Genomic DNA, 26229 nt, shown 5'->3' with positions numbered 1-26229 from the left:
GGAGGGAGGAGGTTTGTGAAGAGGCCAGGCATATAGCCATGCAGTTCAAGAGGTGCCCTTGAGTTCTGGGCAGTGTGACTGAATATTTTTCAAACTGTGGTCCCACATAGCTTGCCAAGATTAATGAAGGTGTACACAACATAACACACCGTTGTGTAAGTTACATACAGTGGGGATACATCCATTTGTTCTTTCAATCAATTGACAAGGGCAAATATTGTCCTGATTTCTAGACTTGACACTAGTGTTGGTAGTTCTCAGAGCTGGGTCGGTATCTACAATCTTTCCACAATAGGCTTGGCAGGTCATGGCAGGTGACAGCAGGGCATGGCTGCCTGAGATTAGCAAGTCCAGCACTTCCAGAATCTGAAGTCCCATCAGGGCAAGGTAATAAAGACAGGAATGATAACTATTTGCCTCAAGTAAAGTACATTTGCACAACACACATTTTAGTAAAGTACATTTGCCAACATTCTCAGTTAATTTTCACAAAAGCCGAATGATGTGGACAGGCCACTGATTCTTCCCCTTTTGTGTATGATGAGGAAACTGCAGCCCGGTGTGGTTGGGTCCTTTGCACCGGGTTGTACAGTAAATAGAAACTGAGAAACAGAGCAAATCCCAGCTGCTCCTAATCCAGGGCTCTTTCTACTAAACCATCTGCCTATCATGGACTCTTTAGATCATGAGAAAACTGCTGGACTCTTTAGAAACAGGAACTGGGCCAGAGCTTCCCAGTTGGTAATACCCTGGGGAAGTGAACTGAGGGGTCCCTCAGCTTGTTGAAACCCAAACCACAGAGGTTATACCCAACCTGTTTGTTGGAGGATGTCCATCCACATTACTGGATGCTTCCATAACATCTTCGACAAGTGTGGCAGCTTATGATTTGGAAGTTTCTTTTAGCATCTGTAGTCTCTGGCACAAGGACCAGACAGGGCTGGGCTTGGAGGAATGCCGAGCACAGGAGGTGAAGCTTTGGGAGGCCCCGGTGCTAGAGCTGCCGATCAGATGCTCAAGTGTTCACTGAACGGATGTTGAGGCACATACGGCCCACAGTGTCAGGCACAGGGCCACAGTGCCTGGGACAGGCCACAGTGTGTGATTCCTATCATCAGGAAACTCACTGAACTCACGGTTAAGGCAAAACAACGTGCTCAGGAAACAGCAGCAGCCAGGACAGACCACGGCAGGGGCATGGACTAGGGGTCCCAGCTTTTTCTACGAGTACCTTTTACATATATACGATGGAGACCAACCCATAGAACGGCTGTTCACTTTGTGTCCACAGATTAAGAAAACACATATGACAAGAAGCTACCATGGATCATCAGTGTACTTAAGTAATTGTTATTGTGTTCCCACAATAGCACCTACACATATGAGAAAAATGGCCAGACATGTATGTGAGATATTTCAGGAATTCTGTCAATCTATAATGCTTGTGGATGGGTGGGTCCCTTGAAATAACCCCATGCTGCCCCCTTCCATTTGAGAGCCTGCTGGCCCAGAGGCATTCGAGCACAGAACACTTGGTGAGCCTGCATGTCGTTAACTGGGGACCAGCAGGACCTCATCAGTGGGTGGCGGACTTGTTAAGGATTTTCTGGAGAAAGTGACCTGTTGAGAAATGATGTTGTATTTCCACCCCACCCTAACATAGGCACACAGAGGAGGATTGGTGGCGCTCTCCCTTCCAGAGAGGCTCCTGAGGCCTGAGCCCTCCTTACCTCAGTGGATCAGTGACCAGTCACTGTGTTTCAGCTGACTTTCCTGTTTCCAAGGTCATGACCCACTGAAGAAATTGAACAGCATTGCCTGAAAAAGGAAAGAAATGAAACTTGTTCGTGTTTGTGTCTGGGAAGGGTACAGCGGGAGGCAGTGACAGGACCCTGGGTTCTGAGAAGAGGGGCACTAGTGGCAGATCTGTGGGGACCTCAGCCTGCATCTGGGCCAGTGCAGCCTCTCTGAGGTAGGAGGACCCCCCCAAGGAGTGGCTGCATGTGTACCTGTTAGAACTGACCAAACTGGACACCTGTACTCTCTGCAGAGCTCCCTGCAGAGGCACCTGCCTACAGAGGGACCTCCTGGCCCAGGCAGGAGCCAGCAAGCAAGGCAGCAGACACTGCTGCTGAGCGGTGGAGCCAGACTGCCACAGTGTGTGCTCCGAGGAGCGATGGCGGGGACTGAGCTGGACAAGGCAGGGGAGCCCAGAGGAGGGGTCTTTTTAGAACTGTGTAGGCCTTCCTAAGCTCCTAGGTGAAGGTTAGGAGCAGGGTGGGGGGCAATTTTATCAACTTTGAAAATCCTGCTTGTCTCGGTGTAGGGCGCTTGAGTTGACCCTAAATGAATTTGGGAAAACAAAGAAAACCACAGGCATCCTGAGTGTAACTCTACCTATCATAGTAAAAGACTCTTGATTTAGAGAGTACAGCAAAAAATGGCCTTAATGACAAAGTGCTCATGATAAGAAATAATCAGAATTTGATTCATCATCTTATCCTCATTTTAGAACAAAAAATTCTCATTAGAGAAACTAAATACATTTCATTCTAGAAGGAAATATACCTAATGTGAACCCTTCCCTTGCATGTGTGCACCCCAAGCCAAAGCCCTGAAGGTTCTAGAACAACAGGCTGAGGGGCAATGGTTCAGTGTGAGCAGGGTGCCTACTTCCTTCCTTGGGTTCCTTGCACAAAGACAAATCCACATGTATCAGATGTGCATATTTCCAAGAGCTGCTTGCCAGCAACCTCCCAAGTCAGTTCTTAAGGGTCACCAAAATTTGTTTTACACAAACTAAATTTGGTCCACTGCTAGAGTTACCAGAAGCTCTGATTCGGTGCTTTTCTAAGTCTAGCTGCCAAGACTCCTGGGCAACTCCTTCCCCAGCTGAGCCACAGAGCATCTTGTGGTCTGAGCAACTGATCAGAATCCCAGCGGTCTTCTGCCTTGTGGTCCCTTATGAATTGTCCATACCACTATTGCTAAAGTAGGTGGGCCCATAACAGAGATTTGCTTCTCATTGAGTGACACGTCATTGATGTCACAGAATCCTTTTGCCTTGAAAAGCAGGAGAGGCTAGGTAGGCTTCTTTGCTCTGCCTGAGGAACCAAAACAGTTTATTTCAAGTCTAAGACGTCATTTTCTCAGTAGGATATGGTGTCTGGTGCATGCCATGGTCAAAACTCACCAACTGTGCACTTACAAGCTACACCTTTTATGGAATGTAAATTATACCTCAGTTAAAAAAACAAACTAATAACAACAGGCAGAGGAGGCCAGAGGAGAAGACAAGGGCTATTAAGAGTGACTGGTCTTCATGGGAAAAAAGGTGAGACTTAAGAACAGGGAAGAAGTCCAGCCAAGAATGCATCATCTCAATGTAATAACAAGGACACATCAAACAAGCCTCAGATAAGGAAAGTTCTGTTAACAAGAAAGGGGGTGGTGTGGTCTTGAAAAGTGGCAGTGTCATAAAAACAAAACCCAAGAAAGGCTGTGGAAATGCTCCAAATGAAAGGAAGCTAAAGAGACCTGACAACTAAATATAATACATGATAGACTAGATCCTGTCCTGGGGGTTGGGGAGGAACACTCTAAAGGTCAGCACGAGATCACAGGAAGGTATGAGCATAGACAGTACATTAGATTCAAGTATTGTCCATGTAGATTATGAACCCGGCTGTTGTCCCACAGTATGTAGAATGGTATCCCGAGTCTTAGGAAACACAGACTGAAGTATTTAGGGGTAAAGGACCATTTTGTATGTAACTCACCCTGAAATGGGTCAGAGAATAAAATTATGTATGCATGTGTGTGCAAAAGAATTTCCTTATTGCTTATTTTGGGAGAAAAAAATGAAAGTACAGATTTGGTTCTGGTTTGGGTCTTGATGTCAAGGCCGGTTCTCGTTTGGCCAAGTGTTTTTCCAATTTTATCAGATTCTCTCCTTCTATCAGTAACTCCTGAAAGCCACATTGTACCCACAGCTGATTCATGAAAACCCTGACTCCAAGTCAGGTCACTGTTACCTGGAGATGAGCATGGCCCAGGCAAAGTTTAGGCACTGGGACAAAGGCATCTGTTCAGTTTAATTGCACACACGTGTTTGAGTGAAAAGTGAGGGGGCGGAGTGGGAGAAGAGGGGGAGGGAGGGAGAGAGCATACAAACCATAAAAAAAAATAAGGTAAAATGTTAACAATAGGTGAATCTGGGTAAAGGTGTTCTGTGTACAGTTTTCCTTTTTTGTACTTTTTTTTTTTTTTTTGCAAATTTGAAATTATTTCCAAATAAAAAGTTTCTTTAAATATATTGGGGTTGAGGGAGCTGGAAGGAGTTCCAAGGGCTTCACAGTATCAACTTGTGTCCAGAAGGCCTTGGCCACCAGTTCAGACTCATGTCAGTATTCCAGGTCACCATGACAATTCTTTTGCTGTAATAATTGTAAATGGATCATTTTCAAGCAATAAAAGCTAGATCACTTATGTTACAACCCTGGGAGAATGTGAGAGAATTTCCTTATTGATTATCCTGAAAAGAAAAGGAAAAAAGTACAGGTTTTTTGTTGACAAAGTCAGTTGGAGGTTAGACAAGTTTTTTTTTCAACATCTGTCCCCCACACAAGCAGAATGTTATCAGGACATTCTCTTTCAATCAGTAACTTCTGAAAGCTACATCATACCCACAGTTGATTCATGAAAACCTTGACTCCTGGGACAGATCACTGTTACTTCGACATGAGCATGGCCCAGGCAAAGTTTATATGTTGGGACAATTAACATCTATGTGGGCTAATGTCAGAATTTCCCAGGATGACCCTGGTGGTATCATAGTGGATTTGGGAGAGAAAGGGGTGTTCAGTGACCTCTCAGTGGATTCTCAAAGACCACAGTGTCTGATCTTGCTCTGAGCTCAGCGGGCCATGTGCCCCTAAAATTGGCCACCACTCCTGCTCACTCCCTGCTATAGACTATAGCATGAGACTCAGCCTCCTGCCCACGCTGTAGTTGGCCTAATGTACGTGACCAGGATGCCTCTGTTCCCCCAACATAGAAAGAAAATACGGGATTAGTTTATTCAAGCATACTTTCCAGGCAAATAGGAACCTCCCCCTGGACCTCGCCTACTTCTGGGTTGAGTGAAAAGGACAGGTTGTACTTTACTCCTAAATCTCCGGTTTGGGCTGTGGCATCATGAAGCTGAGTATTTTTTCCTAATCTTCATTTGATAAAGATGGGGCTCTGTAGGGGGCTTGGATGTTCACCTATATAGCAAAAGTGATCTGTCTCTTAGCCAGCATGTGTAAAACCCCATTGAGAGGGTGATTACAGGGCATTAAACCCAGGTGGCAAAATACGCATGTGGTCACAGGCAAGCTTCATTCTGTTTCTGTCCTGGCCATGTCATGTTAGTTCTTCAAGAAGGGAAAGTTGAGAACATGAGTCCGCTTTATCTGCACTGGGACTAGGAGGTCTCTCTGGCCATGAGTCAAAGCTGTGCTAAAAGGTCCGTAGCAGGGGCCTCCCTGGTGGCGCAATGGTTGAGATTCCGCCTGCCGATGCAGGGGACACGGGTTCGTGCCCTGGTCCGGGAGGATCCCACATGCCGCGGAGTGGCTGGGCCTGTGAGCCATGGCCGCTGAGCCTGTGCGTCCGGAGCCTGTGCTCTGCAACGGGAGAGGCTGCAGCAGTGAGAGGCCTGCGTACCGCAATAAATAAATAAATAAATAAATAAATAAAAGGTCCGTAGCAGAGTAGACAGGCATGAGGCAGGGAGATGGAAGAAGCCCGATGGAAGAATTAGAGGGACAGACAGAGTCACTACTTGCTGTCTACACACGTCCTGTAAAGAAGCTACTGATATAACAACTGATGATCTGCCAGCAGAGACCCCAGAGGTCAGCTAAGGAGACAGCACCCTGTGCCCCTGGACTTTGAGGGCCAATGGCACCAGTACCGCCCTACAGCTGTTTCAGGGCACAGCCTGGCCAGGGCTGGAGAGAGTCAGTGAGAACATGTCCAGCTCTCCAGCCAGTGCATCCTGCACCCAACTCACACCAGTCAACTTGGTCTCAGTAATAATCTGGTGATAACATTGCGCCCCTACAGTGTTCCTAGCGCCATGCTGAGCTCTTTATAGGTATTACCTTGTTGATACTCACAACAGCCTGTTCTCTTTTTTATTTAAAAAATACAATTTTCCAACTTTATTGAGACACAGTTGACATATAGCCTTGTGTAAGTTTAGGGTGCACAATGTGATGATTTGGTACACGTATGTATAGTGAAACGATTACCAAGATGAGGTCAGTTTACACATCCATCACCTCGCATAGTTACCATTTTGTGTGTGTATGTGGTGAGAATGTTTAAGCCCTGCTCTCTTAGCAACTTTCAAGTATACAATACGGTATTGGCCTGTCCCCTTTTCAAAGGTAAGGAAACAAAGGCTAAACAGGTGCCTACCAAGGTCAGAAAGTTGGTAAGCAGGGCCAGGATTTGGAACCAGGACAGTCTGCGTCCAAATCTCATACACTTTTTACCACACTATGCATGAGTACACACACACATACACACACACACACACACACACACACACACACACACAGGGTGTTGGATTTTCCAGCCTCTGCTTCAAGAAGGAGCTTGGTATGCCTCAGCATATTTGATCCAAGGCATCGTGCAGTCACATTTACTTAAAAAGACATAGTGATGGTTGACCGAGAACCTCTGGGCATTCTAAGGCAACAGGTGCTTTATCACCTGGCTGGGATTTTGTCCAGTCTGGCTGAACATGCTGGCAGGAGCTCCCTGCTGGGACTTCAGAATACCCATTTGAGGGCTTCCCTGGTGGCGCAGTGGTTGAGAGTCCGCCTGCGATGCAGGGGACGCGGGTTCGTACCCCGGTCCGGGAAGATCCCACATGCCGCGGACCGGCTGGGCCCGTGAGCCATGGCCGCTGAGCCTGCGCGTCCGGAGCCTGTGCTCCGCAACGGGAGAGGCCACAGCAGTGAGAGGTCCGCGTACCGCAAAAAAAAAAAAAAAAAAAAAAAAAAAAAAAGAATACCCATTTGAGTTGCCAAGACGGTCAGAAGTTTTGGTAAAAATCAGTTGGTGACGTGAGTGGGAACTGCCGATGGGCTGGGCTGACTCCAATGCCAGACAGTGGCCATTCTCTTGCCCCCAGGCCACTTGCTATCTGTTTGCACTGTCTTTGCAGCCAACCTCGGTTTGAAGCCCAGGGTGGCAGCTCTTGGGGAGCAGCCAGCCTACCAGGGGCCTGTGCATTGCATCATAACCATCGTGCGGACTGAAGGCCTGGCAGGGCTGTACCGGGGCGCCAGTGCCATGCTGCTGCGGGACATCCCGGGCTACTGCCTCTACTTCATCCCTTATCTGTTCCTGAGTGACTGGATCACGCCCGAGGCCCACACAGGCCCCAGCCCCTGTGCTGTGTGGCTGGCGGGAGGCATGGCAGGTAAGGGCGGCATGGCTGATCCCTGCCCCCGTGCTGACCGTGGCAGCAAGACAGCTGGGGAGCCTACCATACCCTTCTCAGCCCTGGGGAAGGGCAGGCTTCATCCAGCCACTCATCCAACAATTCTTTGTTAAGTACCTGCTATGGCCAGACCTAGCCAGGCAGACAAAGGGCTAGGAATGGGGAATGGTCCCCCCTCTTTCTCCCATCCCCTTCTCTCTGAGTCCCTATTTGGACTCTTACAGCTTTCAGCTGGAAGGTATATTTTGAGCACTTACTCTGTGTCAGGTATCACTGAGCTTTGAAAAGAAACTCTGTTATCATGGCTCACCTTTTTTGAATACTGGACCCTGCAAACCTTTCCAATGTGAGATTTTCATTGGCCCCAGAAGGTAGGAATAAGTCTCCCTATTTTTCAGGTGAGAAAACAGGTTCAGCGTGACCAACTCAAGGTCACACAGCTAATGCAGACAGTATAGTAGGGACTCTGCAGTCAGAAAGATCCAAGTTCAAATCCACACTTAGTCATTTTGTGACCATGGACTGGTTACTTAACCTCCTTACTCAGAACCCACGCTGCATGCCCATTTCACCGTGGGTAAAAGTCAATGACCTTGCAATGGTTTCAAGACCATCAGCATTCCAGCTGCCTGTTACCCTTCCGCACTCATTTTTTTTGCTACCGTCCCCTTACTTTGCTCTGCTCCAGCCACGCTGGTCTCTTTCCTGAAACCTGACTGTGCCTGGCTCTCTCCCCACCACAGGGCCTTTGCATTTGCTATTCCCACTGCTTGGACTTAGCAATGCAGTAGGTCACCAGGGACTTTGACAAGACCCATTTTGATGAAGAGAAGGGTGTGAAAACCTGATTGAAGTGGGATCAAGAGAGAATGGGATGAAAGAAACTGGAGAACCCAAGGACAAAAAACACTTCTGAGAGATTTGAATGTGCTGTATCGGGAGAGAGAGAAACACAGCTGTAGTCAGAGAGGGGTATGGAAGTCAAGAGAGGATTGCTTCTCAAGAAGGCGGATAACTGATGAGAACGTACTGTATAGCACAGGGAACTCTATCTGATGCACGGTGGTAATCTAAATGTGAGGGAAGTCCAAAAGGGAGGGAATGTCTGTATGTGTATGGCTGATTCATTTTGTTCTGCAGTGGAGGCTAACACAACCTTGTAAAGCAACCAAACTCCAATAAAAAAAAAAAGGCAGATAACATGGTATGTTTGATGCTGATGGGAAGGATCCACTGGACAGAAGAAAATTGTCATCCCTCCTCCTCATTATCTAATCAGCTGTGCTTGAAACTTAGGAAACACATAACAGAGCCCACATCTTAGCCACCAGACCCCAGTGTTCCCATTCCCCGCCTTGTGCCTGAGGCCTGGCCTGTGCCAGCTCCCAGTAAGTGCTCAGTAAGTACTTCTTGACTGAGAACGCAGACAGGCCCCGGCTGCTCTCATTTCTGGTGAGAGCAGATGCGTGTAGCCTGGCAGTCAAACCTGGTTTTGTAATACCCTCGCCCATGGGCTGAGAACAGGGGAGTGTGCCAGGGCAGCACCTGGGCTGACTCCAGGGGAAAAGCGGCCCCATTTATCCTGGAAGCAGGCAGGAGGGACGAGAGGTCCAGAGGGCTCCCAGAGGACCAAGGGCAGGAGGCTGGGATGGGCAGGGGGCTGGGGACAGGCTAAGGCCTCTTTTGGGAGCCGCTGGGCCGCAGTTACAAAACCTTGCAAACCAGCTGCCTTGGACTTTGGCATCGGTTTGTTTTTCTCTCCCCATCAAAGAATGTGCCAATTTCTCTGTTTATACAATAACCTGGCGTTGTTTTCTTAGAGTCTGTTAAAGTCACAAAGTACTCAAACCAGGACACCTGAACTTATCCAATGAAGATGACCCAGCGGCCCATGGTCCTAAGGCTTCTATTCCACATCACTGGAAAAGATAAGAGCTTTTTAAAGACCTGACCCTGCTCTTCTCTGCAATCCCTAAGCTGACCCTTCCTTGGCAAGCAGGCTATGGGAAAGTGTTTGTTTAGCGTCTTCTTCATGTTCAGAGTAAATCCTGCCTCTGGGGAGCTGCCAGCCTTCAGCCTCAGGCCTCACCCTGATCTCCCTCCCCTGTGCCCGGAAAGTACTATGGGGCCTGTTCCTGTTCCTCCAATAGAAGCTGCTGATAAATCCTTCTGCTTAGGAAGCACTAGCGATGGACCTGGCCCTGTGCTACATGCTTCACATGCCTCAGGTTATTGGTCCTCATAGCAGCCCCACGAAGATAGGTGCTGCTGGCCCATTTTACAGAAGACAAACTCAAGGCCTAGAGGTGGCAGGAGACTTCTGCAAAGTCCCACAGCCAGTGGCGAGGGAGGATCAAGAACCCCCTTCATAGGTCCTGACCTTGAGCTGTTTCCACGTCCCCCAGCAGCATATGAAGCCTCTGAATGGTGGAAATCTGCAGGGAGCCGGGTCCCCTCCAGACCCCAACCAGCCAGCCCCTGATACCTATTTGTCTCTCTCTTAACAGGAGCAATTTCTTGGGGGACAGCAACTCCTATGGATGTCGTGAAGAGTCGACTGCAAGCTGACGGGGTTTATATAAACAAATACAAAGGTGTCCTGGACTGTATCTCCCAGAGTTACCAGAAGGAAGGTCTTAAAGTAAGCCCCACAGCAGTCATGCAGGGTCAGTGTCAGTCCCTGGAAGGTAGGGTCAGAGATTTTGGAAGATGTGAGACTACAGAGAAGAGAATCAGGAAAACGAGGTGCTGGCTTTTAAATTATGAAGCACTTGTTTCATCCAGTCCTTGCCCCGGCCTGGAGGAGGAAGTGGGTGTGCACCCAGCTGATGGGTTCAGAGAGGACTGGTAACCTACCTGAGGTCACACAGCTGGTATGTGGCAGAGCCGGGGTCTGGACGCACATCTGTGTTACCAAAGCTGGCCTCCTCATCCAGAAAGGCTAGGAGCTCCTTCGTCACTCCCTGCTTAGCACCTCAGCCTCACCCCTCCTATAAGTGGGAATTCCCAGAACCACCTCAATCATCACATCTTGCAGGTTCCAATTCCCTGATCTGTCTTCTGCTTTCCACCCCACACAAGTCCAGACCCCATCACCTCTGGTCTCGGCTACTGAGGCAGCCTCCAGCCTGGCCTTGTCTTCCTTCTCCTGAACCTAAAGGGCTTATCCTAAACCCAAGCCTCTACTTGCCTCTAAACTATCTCAGAATGAAGATCAGTTTTCCACATCTAGTGTCCAAAGTTATAAACATCCCCATCTTTCTTGCCTCCCACTATACCCCCTAGTACCCTCATGCTTGCTCTTCCTTGAATGGGCCCCTGGCTTTCTTGGCATGCCTCTTAGTCAGCAGACTTAAGTGCAAAGCCAGGTCTGGCTACTTGTGAACTGGGGGAATCCAGGCAAGCTTCCCCTCTCTGGGCCTCAATTTCTCCAATGATAATCACCCCTACCATGAGCAGCAGAGATATTTGTAGGTTAAATTAAATTAGGCATATAAAAAGTGCTCAGTTTAATGTATAACACATAGAGAACATTTAGAAAGGGTCATCTGTTTATCATTAGCATTAGTATTCGTAGTTTTATTAGTGTTAATGTTACTATTGACCTATGAGGCCTTGCCTCATCCCAAGCCCTCCAATCCTTACTAACTGCCACTCCAGTGTGTCCAAACTTCTGCTTTTTCGCTCCAATGGAGTGCCAGAGCTTGTCCTCTGGAAAACTGGACTTCCACAAAGGCTCTCTCATCTGTGTGTGACCTCCCAAGTCAGTGTTCTCCAGCTGCTCCTGGACTACAGCCAAGAGTGGCTGGAGCCAATTCACAGGCTACTGCAGGTTTCGCTGCCAGTACTGAGGTCTGTCTGCCTATTAGCTGATGCACAGGTGGGAAAGACTCCTCTCGGGTCCCTTGGTGTATGGTGCTGGATCCCACAACTCCCACAGAGGCACTTTTGTTCATGGATGGATGCTGAATTTTTGTTGTTGAACTGAGGACAAAATAAGGGACATTTGGGGCTGCCATGATGCTAGTGTCACTCTCCCCATGTATTTACCTTTTGTGAGATTTTTACAATATCTCTTCATACAGCTGCAAGTTAACTGTCTAGTGATTTTATTTCAGCCTGCAGGGCTCTCTTGAGAATTTCTTACCAGGTAGGTCTAGTGGTAATGAACTCCTTCAGCTTTTGTTTATCTGGGAATGTCTTGATTTCTCTCTCACTCTTGAAGGATAGTTTTTCTGGATATAGAATCCTTTCTTGACAGTTTTGTTCTTTTTCTTTCAGCACTTTGGATATATTCGCCCATTGTCTTCTGGCTGCTAAAGTTTCTGATGAGTAATCTGCTGAAAGTCTTACAGAGGATACTTTTTATCTGCTTTCAAGATTCTCTCTTTGTCTTTCAAAAGTTTATTATAATGTGTCTTCTTGTAGGTCTCTTTGAATTCATCTTGCTTGGAGTTCATTGAGCTTCTTTGATGTTTATATTCATGTCTTTCATCATATTTGGGAAGTTTTTGGCCCTATTACTTCATATATTCTCTCTCTCTCTCTGTCTCTCTCTCTGTCTCTGTCTCTCTCTCTCTCTCTTCTCCTTGGACTCCCACAATGAATATGTTGCTCTGTTTGATAGTTTCCCACAAGTCCCTTAGGCTCTGTTTACTTTTCTTCAGTGTTATTTCTTTCTGTCACTCAGACCCAATAATTTCTCTTATCCTATCTTTAAGTTTGCTGATTCTTTCCTCTGCCTGTTCAAATAAACCTTTGAATCATTCTAGTAAATTTTTCATTTCAGTTATTCATTCATTCATTCAGTGCTTTTCAGCTCCAGAATTTGTTTGCTTTCTCTCTGGGTTTTCTATTTCTTTATTGATATTTCTATTTTGTTCACATATCATTTTCTTGACTCTCTTCACATCTTTCTTTAGTTCTTCAAGCATCTTCAAGAAGGATATTTTAAAGTCTTTGTCAAGTAGGTATGCTATCAGGTCTTTTTCAGGGACATTTTATTTTGATTTTTTTTCTTTGAGTGGACCACACTTTCCTGTTTCTTATATGCCTTGTGATTTTTTATTGAAAACTAGACATTTGAATCTAATAATGTGGTAACTCTAGAAGTCCAATTCTCCCTCTTCCCCAGGGTGTGGTGGGTTTTGTTATTATTTTTGATTGCTGTAGACTATCTCTGTGCCAATGATCAATCTGAGGTGTAAACTTAAGGTTTTCTCAGTGTTTTTCTGAGGCTGTGCCTTTCCCTGGGCATACACAGTCACTTTCTAATTTTCCTCATACATGCAGTCGCTTTTGAATGTCCTAGTCTGGCTCCCAAAAGAGGAAAAAGAGAGAAATGAAGGGAAGGGAAAGGGGCACCATCCCTTTAGACTCCCTGGAAGTCACTTCAGCCAGTGAACAAGGGGGTTGCAAGATGGAGGGGGAGGTTAAACAAGAATGACTGCCCTCCTCTTTGCACCTCATGATCAGAAACAGCAATCAGTGACCAGAACACAGATGTCCAGTATTTGGAGGACAAGGTTCTCATTGCCCACCCTGGTTCCCACAAGCTGTGTGCAGGTTACTCCAGGAACATGTGCATAGATGCCTGCCAAAGGGCTTGGGATGGGGGATGGGTAGCTGCTACTGTGCTAAATGCTGACATTGACTGAAATTAACCACTGCCCAAACCCTCTCCTGGAAGTTGGAAGCCTTCGGTAAACTCCAGAGTTCTAAAGTAGTTACATCAGACAAATTTTGTCTGTGTAATAGTTATCTAGGTGAGGAGACAGAGTCCTGGTATTTTCTACTCTGCCATGTTCCTAGAATTCTCACCTCAGTTGTTTTTTTTTCTTTTCCAGTTTTATTGAGATATAATGGACATATAGCACTGTAGATGTTTAAGGTGTACAGCATAATGATTTGACTTACATATATCATGAAATGATGACCACAATAAATTTAGCGAACATCTATCACCTCATATAGATACAACTTAAAGAAATAGAAAAATACTTTTTTCCTTGTGATGAGAACTCAGGATCTACTCTCTTAACCACTTTCATACATAATGTACAGCAGTGTTCATCATATTTATCATGTTGTACATTACATGTTGTACATCCCCTCCCACCACCCCTCACTTCTGGTAACCACAAATCTGATCTCTTTTTCTCTATTTGTTTGTTTTAGAAGTATAATTGACCTACAACACTTTGTTAGTTCCTGGTACACAACATAGTGATTTGATGTCCCTATGCATTTCAAAATGATCACCATGATAAGTCTAATTACCGTCTGTCACCATACAAAGATATTACATAATTATTGACTATATTCCTCACACAGTACATTTCATACCGATTACTCATTTAGTTTGTAACTGCAAGTTTGTACCTGTTAATTTCCCTCACCTATTTCTCTCCTCCTCAACATCCTTCCCCTTTGGCAACAACCTGTTTGTTCTCTGTATCTATGACTCTGTTTCTGGTTAGTTATGTTTGTTCATTTGTTTTGTTTTTTAGATCCCACATATAAGTGAGATCATACAGTATTTGTCTTTCTCTGACTTATTTCACTTAGCATAATACCTTCTAGGTCCATCCATGTTTTCACAAATGTCAATATTTAATTCAGTCTTGGCTATTGTAAATAATGCTGCAATGAACATAGGAGTGCATGTATCTTTTCTAATTAGCGTTTTTATTTTCTTTAGGTAAATACCCAGGAGTGGAATTGCTGGATTGTATGGTAGTTCTATTTTTAATTTTTTTTGAGGAACCTCCATACTATTTTCCATAGTGCTGCACCAATTTACATTCCCACCAACAGTGTGCAAGGGCTCCCTTTTCTCCACATCCTCACCAACACATGTTATTTCTTGTCTTTTTGATAATAGCCATTCTGACTGGGGTGAGGTGCTATCTCATTGTGGTTTTGATTTGCATTTCCCTGATGATTAGTGATTTTCAGCATCTTTTCATATGTATGTTGGCCATCTGTGTGTCTTCTTTGGAAAAATGTCTTTGCAGGTCCTCTGCCCAGTTTTTAATTGGGTTGTTTGGTTTTTTGATGTTGAGTTATATGAGTTCTTTGTATATTTTGGATATTAACCCCTTATCAGATATATCATTTGCAAATATCTTCTGTCATTCAGTAGGCAGCGTTTTCATTTTGCTGGTAGTTTCCTTCACTGTGAAAAACCTTTTTAGTTTGATATAGTCCCATTTGTTTATTTTTGTTTTTGTTTCCCTTACCTGAGGAGACTGATCTCAAAAAATATTGCTAAGATTGATGTCAAAGAATGTATAGCCTATGTCTTCTTCTAGAAGTTTTATGGTTTCAGGTCTTAGTTTAAGTCTTTAATCCACTTTGCATTTATATAGGGTGTGAGAAAGTAGTCCAGTTTTTCCAACACCATTATTGAAGCGGCTTTATTTTCCCCATTTTATATTCTTGCCTCCTTTGTCATAGATCAATTGCCCATATAAGCATGGGTTCATCTCTGGGTCGTCCATTCTATTCCATTGATCTATGTGTCTGTTTTTGTGCCAGTATCATACTGTTTTGATTACTGTAGCTTTGTAGTATAGTTTGAAATCAGGGAGCATGGTACCTCTAGCTTTGTTCTTTGTTCTTAAGATTGTTTTGGCTATTCAAGGTCTTTTGTTTTTCCATCCAAATTTTAGAATTATTTGTTCTAGTTCCATGAAAAATGCCATTGATATTTTGATAGGGGTTGCATTTCATCTGTAGATTGCCTTGGGGAGTATGGTCTTTTTAATAATATTAATTCTTCCAATCCATGAGCATGGTATATCTTTCCAACTGTTTGTGTCATCTTCAGTGTCTTTCATTGATGTCTTATAGTTTACCAAGTACCTTTTACCTCCTTAGTTAGATTTATTCCTAGGTATTTTTTATGCAGTTGTAAATGGGACTGTTTTCTTAATTTCTCTTTCTGATAGTTCATTGTTAGCAACAAATTTCTGTGTATTAATTTTGTATCCTGAAACTTTACTAAATTCATTGAAGAGTTCTGGTAGTTTTTTGGGGGCATCTTTAGGATTTTCTATGTATAGTATCATGTCATCTGCAAACAGTGACAGTTTTACATCTTCTTTTCTAATTCAGATTCCTTTTATTTCTTTTTCTTCTCTGATTGCTGTGGCTAGGGCTCCCAATACTATGCTAAATAAAAGTGGCAAGAGTGGATCTTCTTAGAGGAAATGCTTTCTGATCTTAGAGGAAATGCTTTCAGCCTTTCACCATTGATTAAGAAGTTAGCTGTGGGCTTGTCATATATGGCCTTTATTATTTTTATCATAAATACATGTTGAATCAATTGTCTTTTGTATTTTTTTAGCAGAAGCACAGTTTGTGATTCAACCAACAAATACAGAGTGACACATAAGAGAGATTCAAAAGAGATGCTCAGTTTTTATTTGAGATTTTTTTTCTATTTCCCCATATATTAATGTATCATTTTTCCAAAAAGTCCTGTAGAAGCAAAATATATTGCTGATATTATTTCCTCCAAAAATTTACTGTGTTCTGTTAAAAGCAAAGTCCTAGAAAACAACTGAGGTCAGATGATTGATTTCTTAACCTCAAAAGTGTCTGACCCAAAGTTTATAGTCAGAGACAGGTTTTAAGCAGAGATAGCAATATTCAACTTGATTAACCACATCATTGACTGAAATTATTTTTTATTAGTTGCTTAAAAAATGTGTAGTATGTAGGGCTTCCCTGGTGGCGCAGTGGTTGAGAGTCCGCCTGCCAATGCAGGGCATGTGGGTTCGTGCCCCGGTCCGGGAAGATCCCACATACGGTGAAGCAGCTGGGCCCGTGAGCCATGGCCGCTGAGCCTGCGCGTCCGGAGCCTGTGCTCTGCAACGGGAGAGGCCACAAGAGTGAGAGGCCCGCGTACCGCAAAAAAAAAAAAAAAAAAAAAAAAAGGTAGTATGTGAACATAGGAAGCTTCAAAAGGTATAAGAGGATATACTGTCTAAATGTCCCTCCTGTGACCCCCTGCCAGTCTTCTCTCAAAGGCAATCACTGTTATAAGTTTCTTGTGATATATTTTCAAAATATTCACAGCCTATGCAAGCATATATGTGTGTATGTATATTTATGTATGTTTGTATATGTGCTTGCATATAAACATACATAGTAACATGATTAAAAAAATAATCTTATACAGCCCTGGAAAGTTGGGTGGTCTCACAGTCAGATCCCCAGCTGCGGCAGGTGGAGCATCTTTTCCCAAGGCCGAGGGATGGCTCCAATCCTAGTGAGCTTGAGTGCTGGCTTTGTGGAGTACGCATTCCCAAACAGTTTTACTGCAGCTCACTGAGGCTGCAACCTATTCTCACTTCCCTATGGAAGAAGAACTCAGTGATAGTAAAGAACTGGAAAGGAGTGAAATAATGGCAGTGGTACCCAATCTTAGTAGCCCCTTGTAACTCAGTGATTACCAGTAAAGCAGTCTTTATGGTAGGGGAACTAGTAAGTCCATGGACTTCTGGGGCATTCCCAAGTCAGAACGGAAGAAAGGTGGGGTAGTTTTGGATCCATTCTCTGCCTGTTGCGAGGATCGTCCTAAACCACATGAGCCATGGCTCACACCTGGAGAGCTGTCGTCTGCAATAAGGAGGCTGGAGGAGTGACTTGATGTCCTCTAGCTCCACAGAGGTGACTGTTGTGAGGGGGTTTGTGACAGTGGGATGAGACTGGATGACTCTAAGGAGAGATGGAGGGGACCATTTGTAAGTAGGCACCAGTGTTGGTTACTCTTTGGTTCTGCCACTTGGGGGATCTGAAGGCCTCCCTCTACTCCAGGAATCCCCCACTACCACCAGGATGCTTTCAGCCCAGAGACCATGTTTTTTTTTTCACATCAAGGAGTTTGTTCGTTCATGCATTCATTCATTCATTCACTCCTTCATTCATCTGCCTGTCCATCCATCCATTGATTCATTTAATAAGATTTATAGAGGATCCTCTAGTCCAAGCACCGTGCAGATGCTGGGGATTCAGATGTGAGCCACACACACAGCCCTGTTGTCACTACTCTGACTGGGACTTTTTTTTTTTTTTTTTGCGGTACGCGGGCCTCTCACTGTTGTGGCCTCTCCCATTGCGGAGCACAGGCTCCGGACGCGCAGGCTCATCGGCCATGGCTCACGGGCCTAGCCGCTCCACGAACCTGCGTCCCCTGCATCGGCAGGCGGACTCTCAACCACTGCGCCACCAGGGAAGTTCTGACTGGGACTATTAATGAAGGGATAGACAAGTCATAGGTGATTGGAGGATGGTGTGAGAAGTGCTGTGATGGCAGAGATACTGAGGGCACAGAAGACAGCGGGCCATAATCCTACTTGGGGTGGCCACGGCAGGGCTACCAGAGGGTATAGCCGAGTCTGGGGAGGATTCCAGCAGAGGGGACCAGAAGAGGCTCAGTGGTGAGAGAGAGCTGGCCTGTTAGGAGGAATGAATGGCAGGCCAATATACTGCCCACAGTGTCAAGTGTAAGAGGCAGCTCAGAGCAGTGCAAGGAGAGAGCATGTGGGTCCTGGCAGGCCAGGGAAGGGTATGGACTTGACCTTGGGAAGTGGGGAGCCATTGAGGATTCATGAGGAAAGACTCTGTCTACTGTTTTTGTGTTCCAAAAGCCAAGGTGATAGCCAGTAGCTCTGCACTATTTTTGCCATCTTTGGGCCTCACAGCAGAGCAGGCCATAGCTAGGGGTAAGTAGGCACCAGTGTTGGTTACTCTTTGGTTCTGCCACTCGGGGGATCTGAAGGCCTCCCTCCACTCCAGAAATCCCCCACTACCACAACCACCACCAGGATGCTTTCAGCCCCAGAGACCATTCTTTTTTCACATCAAGGAGTTCGTTCGTTCATGCATTCATGAACTCTGGCTGCCTGAAGTGGCCCACGGCTCCTGCACGGCCCAGTGCTATGGGAGAGGAGGGTCACATTCCAAGCTGCGTCCTGCCTGGTTTGCCTCGCCTTGCAGAGCCAAACCCCGGTGCACACGGGAGCCTCTCTGTGCACCCGGCATGGAATTTTCCTCTCAGAGGCTGACCCAGTTCCTTGCTGCTATTCAGTCACCCTGGCTGAGCCTGTGGAATTCCATAAAGGTTAGACATTAGAGAGGAGTCCTAATGTTACAAGGAGCCTTCCTGCCCCCTACCTGAATTGCTCCAGGGTTAGGCTGGGCCACTTGCTCACCTCTGGGGATCTTAAGCTCCCTTCCCTAGGGCCAAGGCTCCCTCACCCCCCAAGGTACACTGAGGGCCTTCTCTCTCCTTCCTGACAAAGCTGCATGTCCCAGGCTGCCACGAGTGCCATGGTGCAGGCTCCTCTCCTGAAGGGATGTCTGTCACCTGATGTCCTGGCCCATGACAGTGGCCTGCACCTACCCTGACATCACAGTGTCCAACAACTAAGAAAACTGGGGACATGTAAGGGATTTCTACCTTCTGAAAATTATAGTACCAGGTCTAGTCCGTAAACAGTAAATTATACAGGCATCAATAAACAAGTTTACATCTTACACCTGACAGTTCTCAGGTCATTCACACTTGGGTAGTGATTTGCCTTCAGACACGTGATCTCTTCCCAGAGAAGACATTTAATGACAGCTCCTCCCCATTCCACCCCTCACCAAGGCCTTTATTTATTCTCATCATGTTCTAGGTTATGCAGTAGTTACTCCGGAATGGGGCTTATCTTCCCTAGTAGGTTATCAACTTCCCAAGGGCTGGAACCACATCACAGAGATCAGTGTCTACCCAGCACCAGGCAGGAAGATTCAGGGTGGAAGGAAAGCATCTTACCATATTCCCTAGGGGTGAAGACAAATACAGTCTTCTTGTACTAAAGGCCGGGTTTAGGCCACTGGTACTAACACACCTCAGCACTAATGAGCAAAGTGGAGTGCTTACTCTGTATGAAGTGGTGACTGCTGATAATAAGGATGGTGGTGTGATTGTCAACAGTTAAGGAGTGCTTTACTGCTGGACAGGCACTGTGAAAATGCCTTTAAAAGCAACGTCTCATCTATTCCCTCAAAAACTGTAGGAGGTCAATGGTATTATCACCCCCATCTGACAGTTGGGAAAATTGACTTCTAGAGACTTTGCTATTTTCCCAAGTAACACAGCTACTAACTGGCAAACTGTACCTGGACTCCAGGTGTGTCACCTTGAGCAGGGCCTGAGTTCCCCCTACCCTGCCCCTTTGGGGACATCCTGTGAAGCACCTGTCACAGATGTTGGTCATGGCCGGGTGCTCTACCACTGCAAAGCGTGTGGAGCTCTGACTTGCAGAGTCCCGAGAACCGAGCATGTGTGCGCATGCTCACGAGAGAGCACAACAATTAAGCGGAGCGTATGTGGTGTTCGCGGGACTCACCTGTGGGCGCATAGTATGTAGCGCATGCGTACCGGGCCTGCGAAGGAACGCGCCTTCAGAAGTGACGTGGCTGAGGGCGGGGAAGTGGCTGGGGTGTGTGTGTGCTGAGCGGGGAGGGTCTCCACCTTCCCCGTCCTTTGGGCTCTGTAGGGTCCAGCCTGGGACAGGGGGCTACGTGGGTGGGCAGCAGCGCCGGCCCTGGCTCTGCCCTCGGTGGCAGCCCTGCGGAAGGTGCAGGTCAGTGCCCTGTGATAACGCCGCCTCCTGCCAAAGGTGTTTTTCAGAGGCATCACGGTCAATGCCGTGCGGGGCTTCCCCATGAGCGCGGCCATGTTCCTTGGGTACGAGCTCTCGCTGCAGGCGATCCGCGGGGACCACGTGGCGACCAGCCCCTGAGCGCAAGGTCAGTGCACCTCCTTCCCAGCCACTTGTGCCCTCCTGGAGCTTAAAACTTTGTTCTTTGAGGTGAAAATGGTGTGGCCTTCTGAAATATCCCTCTGTCATTTGTTTCCTGTTTAATCTGTGTTAATTCTGGGCTAGAATTGCCACCCTTCTTGTCATCAAAAAGCCCTTCTGAAATGCCCACCTGTGGCTGATGGTGAGCTGGACGCTCAGTAACTGAGGTCGACACAGAACTTACCTGTTTATAGTGAGCTTCAACAGCCCTTGAAGAGACGCGTGTTTAGCTTCACTGTACAATTTAAATAACCCAGGCTCAAGACTGAGGACTTGAACCAGGGTACCCACAGCCTGTTACACAGGCAGCATCTCCCCACCTCCCTACTGAACTCAGTCTAGGTCTGAGGACAGGCTCCCAGAGCTCTAGAGGACAGCCTCTGCTATACCATCCCTGCCTCCCTCACCCTCTCCTTTTCCTGTTCTCATTGTAGAAAGGTCACTGCAGCCAAAGGGATCTAAAAACAGAAATCTGAACAAGTGACTCCCTTGCTCCAGTGTCCTCAATGGCTTCCCATTGCCCTCTAGGTTATGTTTCAGTCCTTAACAACCTCGTTCTCACCAGCATCTTAAACATACCATCCTCACTCTCGCCTCTGGGTCTTTGCGCATGCCGCCCTTGCCTAACACCCTCTTCTCAGGCCTTCCTCTTGTTTTTGGCCTCACCAACTCCTCTTTGTTGTCCAAGCCTTGGTGTAGAGGTCTCCTCCTCCAGGAAGCCTGCCCTGATGTCTCAGCCAGGAGGATGTGTGCCTGCTATAGGCTCTGCTGTGTCCCTACCACGTGCCCTTGCATTATAACTGCCTGCCAACTTTCCTCACTCCCCAGCCAGCACGAAGGTCCCAGGAGAGCTGTAACTATATTTTCACCTCTGTATCACTAGTGGTTCTCACGAAGCCTGGCACACAAATGGCCACTCAGAAACACCGTTGAGTAGACGGATGATCAACTTCCAATATCCCCTCAATTCCTCCCCTTCTTTTCCTCCCCCATTTCTCCTTCTCTAGCCCCAAACTAGTTGTGTGCAGAGCTCAGAAGACAAAGTGGGATGAGTCACTGAATTTTCTAGAAAACAAGAGACCATTTTGCTTCAGTCGTGGTGACTGCAAATTCTCTCAGAAAGGATTGTCTTCATTAGGAAGGTCTAGCCAACCTCCCTGTTGACTGCCCTGGGGCATCAGAGTCTGGCTAGGATGCATGGATGGGACCAGACCCTAGAGCCAAGGGAAGGATGGATGAGAATGAGCCCAGGCCCAGCCCTGGACGCTGGCTTTAAATCCCATGCTTGAGCTTTTCACTAAAGCACCTATATCCGCAGCTCTCTGGCGTTTTGCCCTCTCTTACTAAAGGAAAAGGGCAGCAACACATTTTGCATAATTAAATATCCTGGGTAAAGAGTCACTGAACTTGGGTTATGTCCAAGACAGGGAAGAGAAGTCTGGTTCTTAAAGCTGTGCTCAGATACTGGCCACATCCCCCTTTTAACAGATGAAAGTGACTTTAAAACAATCCTATCATAAAGTCAATGCATTTTTATTGTAGGAAAAAATAGAAAATACAAATAAACAGAAAGAACAAAATAAAAATACCTGTAATCTCATGACCTTGTTAATATTCTTCCAACTTTTTTATCCCCCAAATGGGATCCAACTTTACTCAGTATTTTATAACTCACTCCTCCCATTTACTAGTTCAGGACCATTTTTCCATGTCATTAAATCTTCAGCCGCAAAGCAGGTTTAATGCCAAGGCTTCACAGATCCCAGAGTCACTGGACGCTTGCCTGAGCCGTGGCACCCTGCCACTTGTGGCCACCCTGGTGATTGGCTGCTTCAGGAGGGAAGAAGGCGTTGCTAGCAAGCCCCATCCTGATTGTCCTGGATTTGACCTTTCAGAGCAGTGCCCCAACTGGAAGCTTTTCCTTCTGAAAGCGCTCTGATAGGACAAGGGGCACAGTTGTCTGTGTGCCTTTTCTTTGCTGGGGTGGCAAGGGGGCTGGTGCCTCTCAGGTGGAGGAGGGCGTTCCCAGTGACTCTTCCGGAGCCTCGTCTTGAGCAAGCCTCACCCAAGGAGTTCAACTTCCTCATCTAATCCAAGAACACCAAAGCCCTTTAATGAGTCCTGGATCTGAATTTATCAAGTCGCGCTGAGGTCTCGGGCAGGTCATGCCCCAGGCAGCAGTAAAACCCACTCTTTGAAGACAAGGCAGCCAGTGCCCGCCTCGTAACCTAGACTGAGGACAGAGTGGGATGAGGTAGTTAGAGAATTAGGGAGCCTAAAAAGTGGTTGGACGCTGTCTATCACGATTGCTGGGCACAGGTGGTGGGAACGGCGTGGAATTGTTTCCAGGTGCCTGCGGGGAATAGAGTCCAGCCCCAAACAGCTCCAGCCCCCTTCCAACCACCGGATACAGAGCCCTCCCCCGCCGCCCCCGCCCCGCCCCGCTCCCACGAAGTCCTGGGAAGGAAGAGCACTTCCCTCTCACTCATCCACTCAGTTATCTCGCTCCCAGATCACACATATGAGTGACCCAAGGATCATTTGAAACCCAGTAAATACCGCACAAGGTGGTGGTTTTGTGATGTGGTTAGTTTTGTCTGTTCACATGGAGAAACCAGGATCAGACTGTACGAGGAAGATGACCTTTGGTGGTAGAAGTGGGGTCCCAGCCACTGCTCAGTGGTCAGCGCTTGTGAATCCAAGCCCTGACCTGAATTCTCAGGTCCGAGACCTGTGAATCCAACTGCACCATCCCTCGCGGCCCGCCAGCGTCCCCTGCCCCCAGAACTTTCCTGGAATGATGCTGGCCCGCCCTCTGCTGTGATATTCAAACTTCATTGGCCCACTTTCAACTTCAGGAAAATTCATCTTTCAAGGCAGGAAGATACATGTTTTCCTACAATATCTTTTATCGAACTTGTACAGATAACCCCGGACAACCTCATAGCCTTTCCCCAGTCTGTTCTCATGGCGATACTTTGCCCAGTGTTGCTTCACTAAAACAGTTTTCAGATGGATTGACTCCTGGATCTCGCTGACTGATAACCCCAGTTAGATGAAAGTCTCACCTTTCCTCTTTCTTCCCAGAGCCAGCATCACCTGACCAGGGCCTCATTCTGCTACAGCTGATACTGATGGCGGCATCTCTAGAACCTGCGGTAGCGAATTTACTGAAGAGAAAGAACGCCTCCCCGCCGACCCTCAGCCAACCGGTCTCACCTCCGGAATCCCTGCTTTCCCAGTTGCAAGCACTCTTCCTCACCTCTGGGCTGGGGCCGCTGAGCTGCTGCCTTGGAAGGACCTTTGATTCATGACCATCTATTGCAGATCCTCACTGGCACCTGATATCAAGCAGGATCAAATGGACCCTGCCCCCAAGACTGCTGTAAACTCACTGGGAATTCACAGAGGAGCTGGAGTTGTCTCGAAGCTCCCAAATAAAAACATTTCTGTATCAGATGCTTCCGCCTGGCTTCCAAGAGACTGACCACCCTCATTCTTCCCTCTGCTTAGACCCCTGTGGATGTCACCGGCCCAGAGGGGAGCCCGCTCAACACAGGTGAGGAGAGGAACTCAGATGGCGAGCTCGCTTCTTTTTCCCCAGCTGCCTCAGGTGGGCAGGGCGGCGGGGAAGCCTTGTAGCAGGTTTCTCTTCCCCGGACAGTGACATGCGCGGCTGCAACACCTCCGGGATGGCGGCGTTGAGCGCAGGTCGGGTGGGCGTTCTCTGGGCCTTATTTTCACATGGAGGACAAAACAGAACAAAGTGAACTCTTTGTCTACTGTCTGATTTCCATTATGATGTCATTAATCTAAATTTTACTTCTCCCTGGGACCGCGTGGGGAGGCCACTGCTCTTTTGCTGTTATGTGTCCATGATGTCACTGCCACTTCCACGCCCCCAAGAGCGTCCCTAATCAGTCATACAGCCCCTTCCTCGTGAGCTGAATGCAGCTCCCGAATCATTCTCAACACAGGGCCCTGGGAAGCCGCCACCAGCCAGCGTGATGCATCTATTCCCGGCTTAAATCCTGGTGGGGAAAGTATCCTTAGATCCCCCCCCCCCACCACCCCTTTTTTCCCCCTTGAAAGGGTCTTCCTTGATTTTTCCACTGTCTCCCATCCCCCTTGAGTGATTTGGAGAATGTCTCTGAAAATCCCCTCCCCCAGCAGACCCAGCACCAACACAAAGCATGGCTCCGGCACCGAGTTGAAAGTGTTCAGTCTCCTCAGCTTATGCTGTTACTGTAGCAAAGGGTTCCCTGCTTGAAATAAAACCCTCAGTGTGGTCTCCTTGATTTTTCTCCTTTACTATCCCTGGCACTGCGGGGTCCCCGGGCAGCTCTGTAGGCTGTGGTCTGAACTCTTCACCCCGCTAGCAGCAGGATGTTTGCTCATTCCTTCGGTCATCAAACATTTTTGAGCATTTACGACGTGCAGACGCTGTCCTTGATGTTGGGGACAGCCATGAAGGGCCCCTGTGGTACTTCCATTCTGGCGTGTTAGAGACGGTTCTGTTTACATGAGAGATGGGTCTGCATGCATCGCTGGGCCCGGCGGGCACTATGGATGCTGGTGAAGAGAGGCTGACTAGCATCTGGTTCATTCCCGGGGGAACCTGAGATGTTTTGTATAGCACAACCCAGACATGTTTCTTAAGTCCTCCTCAGCTAGACCATTTCCTGGCGCTGCTGCTGGTTGCCAGTTTGTTCAGAAGAGTGTTGTATTCACGAGGCCAGGTGGGGTCTTCTGCTGGGTGCTCCTGATGAGCTGAGATCCACAACAACCTTCTGCAGGTGTCAGAACCTGTCCCAGTTTCTTTTGATCATCTTGGCTCCTCTGCGTGATTTAAGGAGGTAAGTTAACATGGAAATACGATGCTGGCCGTATATTAAGTGCAAAAATGAAGTGGAAGGGTAAAATGTGTGATGTTACTCCTTTAAAAATATACATGTTGGGGCTTCCCTGGTGGCGCAGTGGTTAAGAATCAGCCTGCCAATGCAGGGGACACGGGTTCGAGCCCTGGCCCGGGAAGACCCCATATGCCGCGGAGCAACTAAACCTGTGCGCCACAACTACTGAGCCTGCATGCCACAACTACTGAGCCCGTGAGCCACAACTACTGAAGCCCGCATGCCTAGAGCCCATGCTCTGCAACAAGAGAAGGCACCGTGAAGCCCACACACTGCAACGAAGTGTAGCCCCCTCTCGCCGCAACTAAAGAAAGCCCGTGCACAGCAACACAACACAGCCAAAAATAAAAATAAATTAATTTTTAAAATATATATATGTTATATAAATATATTCTAATTATGCATAATTATATAGATATTGAAAAGAATCTGGAAGGATACACACCAAACTTAATAGTGGCTATTTTGGGAATGATGGAATTGGGGGAAGGCTTTCAATTTCTACTTTGATGATGGTGGTGATTTCTCTGTGCACCACTATAGTGTTTCAATCTTTTATAGTGAGCATATATTGATTTTATAATTTTAAAAATAAAGCCACATCTATTTGCAGAGCTGGGTTCCATGCTGGGCACTTATTTCTCGGGCTCCTGCTGGCTCAGCTGCACAGGCCAACTTCAGGCTCTAAGTAACAGCCCTTCCTCTGCCTGCCCTGCCCACCCCCGTGCCAGTTATACACAGCCTGCAGCACACTTTCTGCACACACACACACACACACACACACACAGGAACACCTGGACAGCACAAGGATGGGCCTCAACCTTAATGAAGGCACTCGACCCCAACCCAGACAAACCTCATGTGTAGCCAGTACTGGGAGGGGTCAACCAGCAATGGCCCCACTTCCTGTTAGATTCTCCTGGAGGAGATAATCTTGTGGAATAATTGGGAC

At 47.1% G+C, this 26229-nt stretch overlaps 1 protein-coding gene and 1 long non-coding RNA gene across 11 annotated transcripts in view; one reads left to right on the top strand and one right to left on the bottom strand.

Annotated features, from left to right (window-relative positions):
• Positions 1-24657, top strand: part of SLC25A48 (solute carrier family 25 member 48) — a 47227-nt gene extending 22570 nt beyond the window's left edge. For 4 of the 10 annotated variants that reach the window (XM_033409852.2, XM_033409855.2, XM_033409851.2 and 1 more), the window contains 2 exons: positions 7223-7480; positions 10009-15831. In XM_033409852.2, coding sequence (XP_033265743.1) covers positions 7223-7480; positions 10009-10352 — 602 coding nt within the window. In that variant the 3' untranslated portion in view covers positions 10353-15831. Of the gene's footprint in view, positions 1-7222; positions 7481-10008; positions 15832-20181; positions 20312-23451 lie in introns of those variants that run through there. The other 6 variants (XM_049708378.1, XM_004282099.3, XM_033409856.2 and 3 more) reach the window with 6 other exon arrangements.
• Positions 240-3369, bottom strand: LOC125964081 (uncharacterized). Its single transcript, XR_007476703.1, has 3 exons — positions 2827-3369; positions 1731-1818; positions 240-366 (listed from the first exon to the last, which is right to left on the bottom strand). It is a non-coding gene; the product is annotated as an uncharacterized LOC125964081 (long non-coding RNA).
• Positions 24658-26229: the final 1572 nt, after the last annotated feature.

Source organism: Orcinus orca, chromosome 3 (assembly GCF_937001465.1).
Source record: "Orcinus orca chromosome 3, mOrcOrc1.1, whole genome shotgun sequence".
Taxonomy (NCBI): Eukaryota; Metazoa; Chordata; class Mammalia; order Artiodactyla; family Delphinidae; genus Orcinus; species Orcinus orca.
Note: the sequence above shows the minus strand (reverse complement) of the source record. Positions and strands in the feature narration are given on the sequence as shown.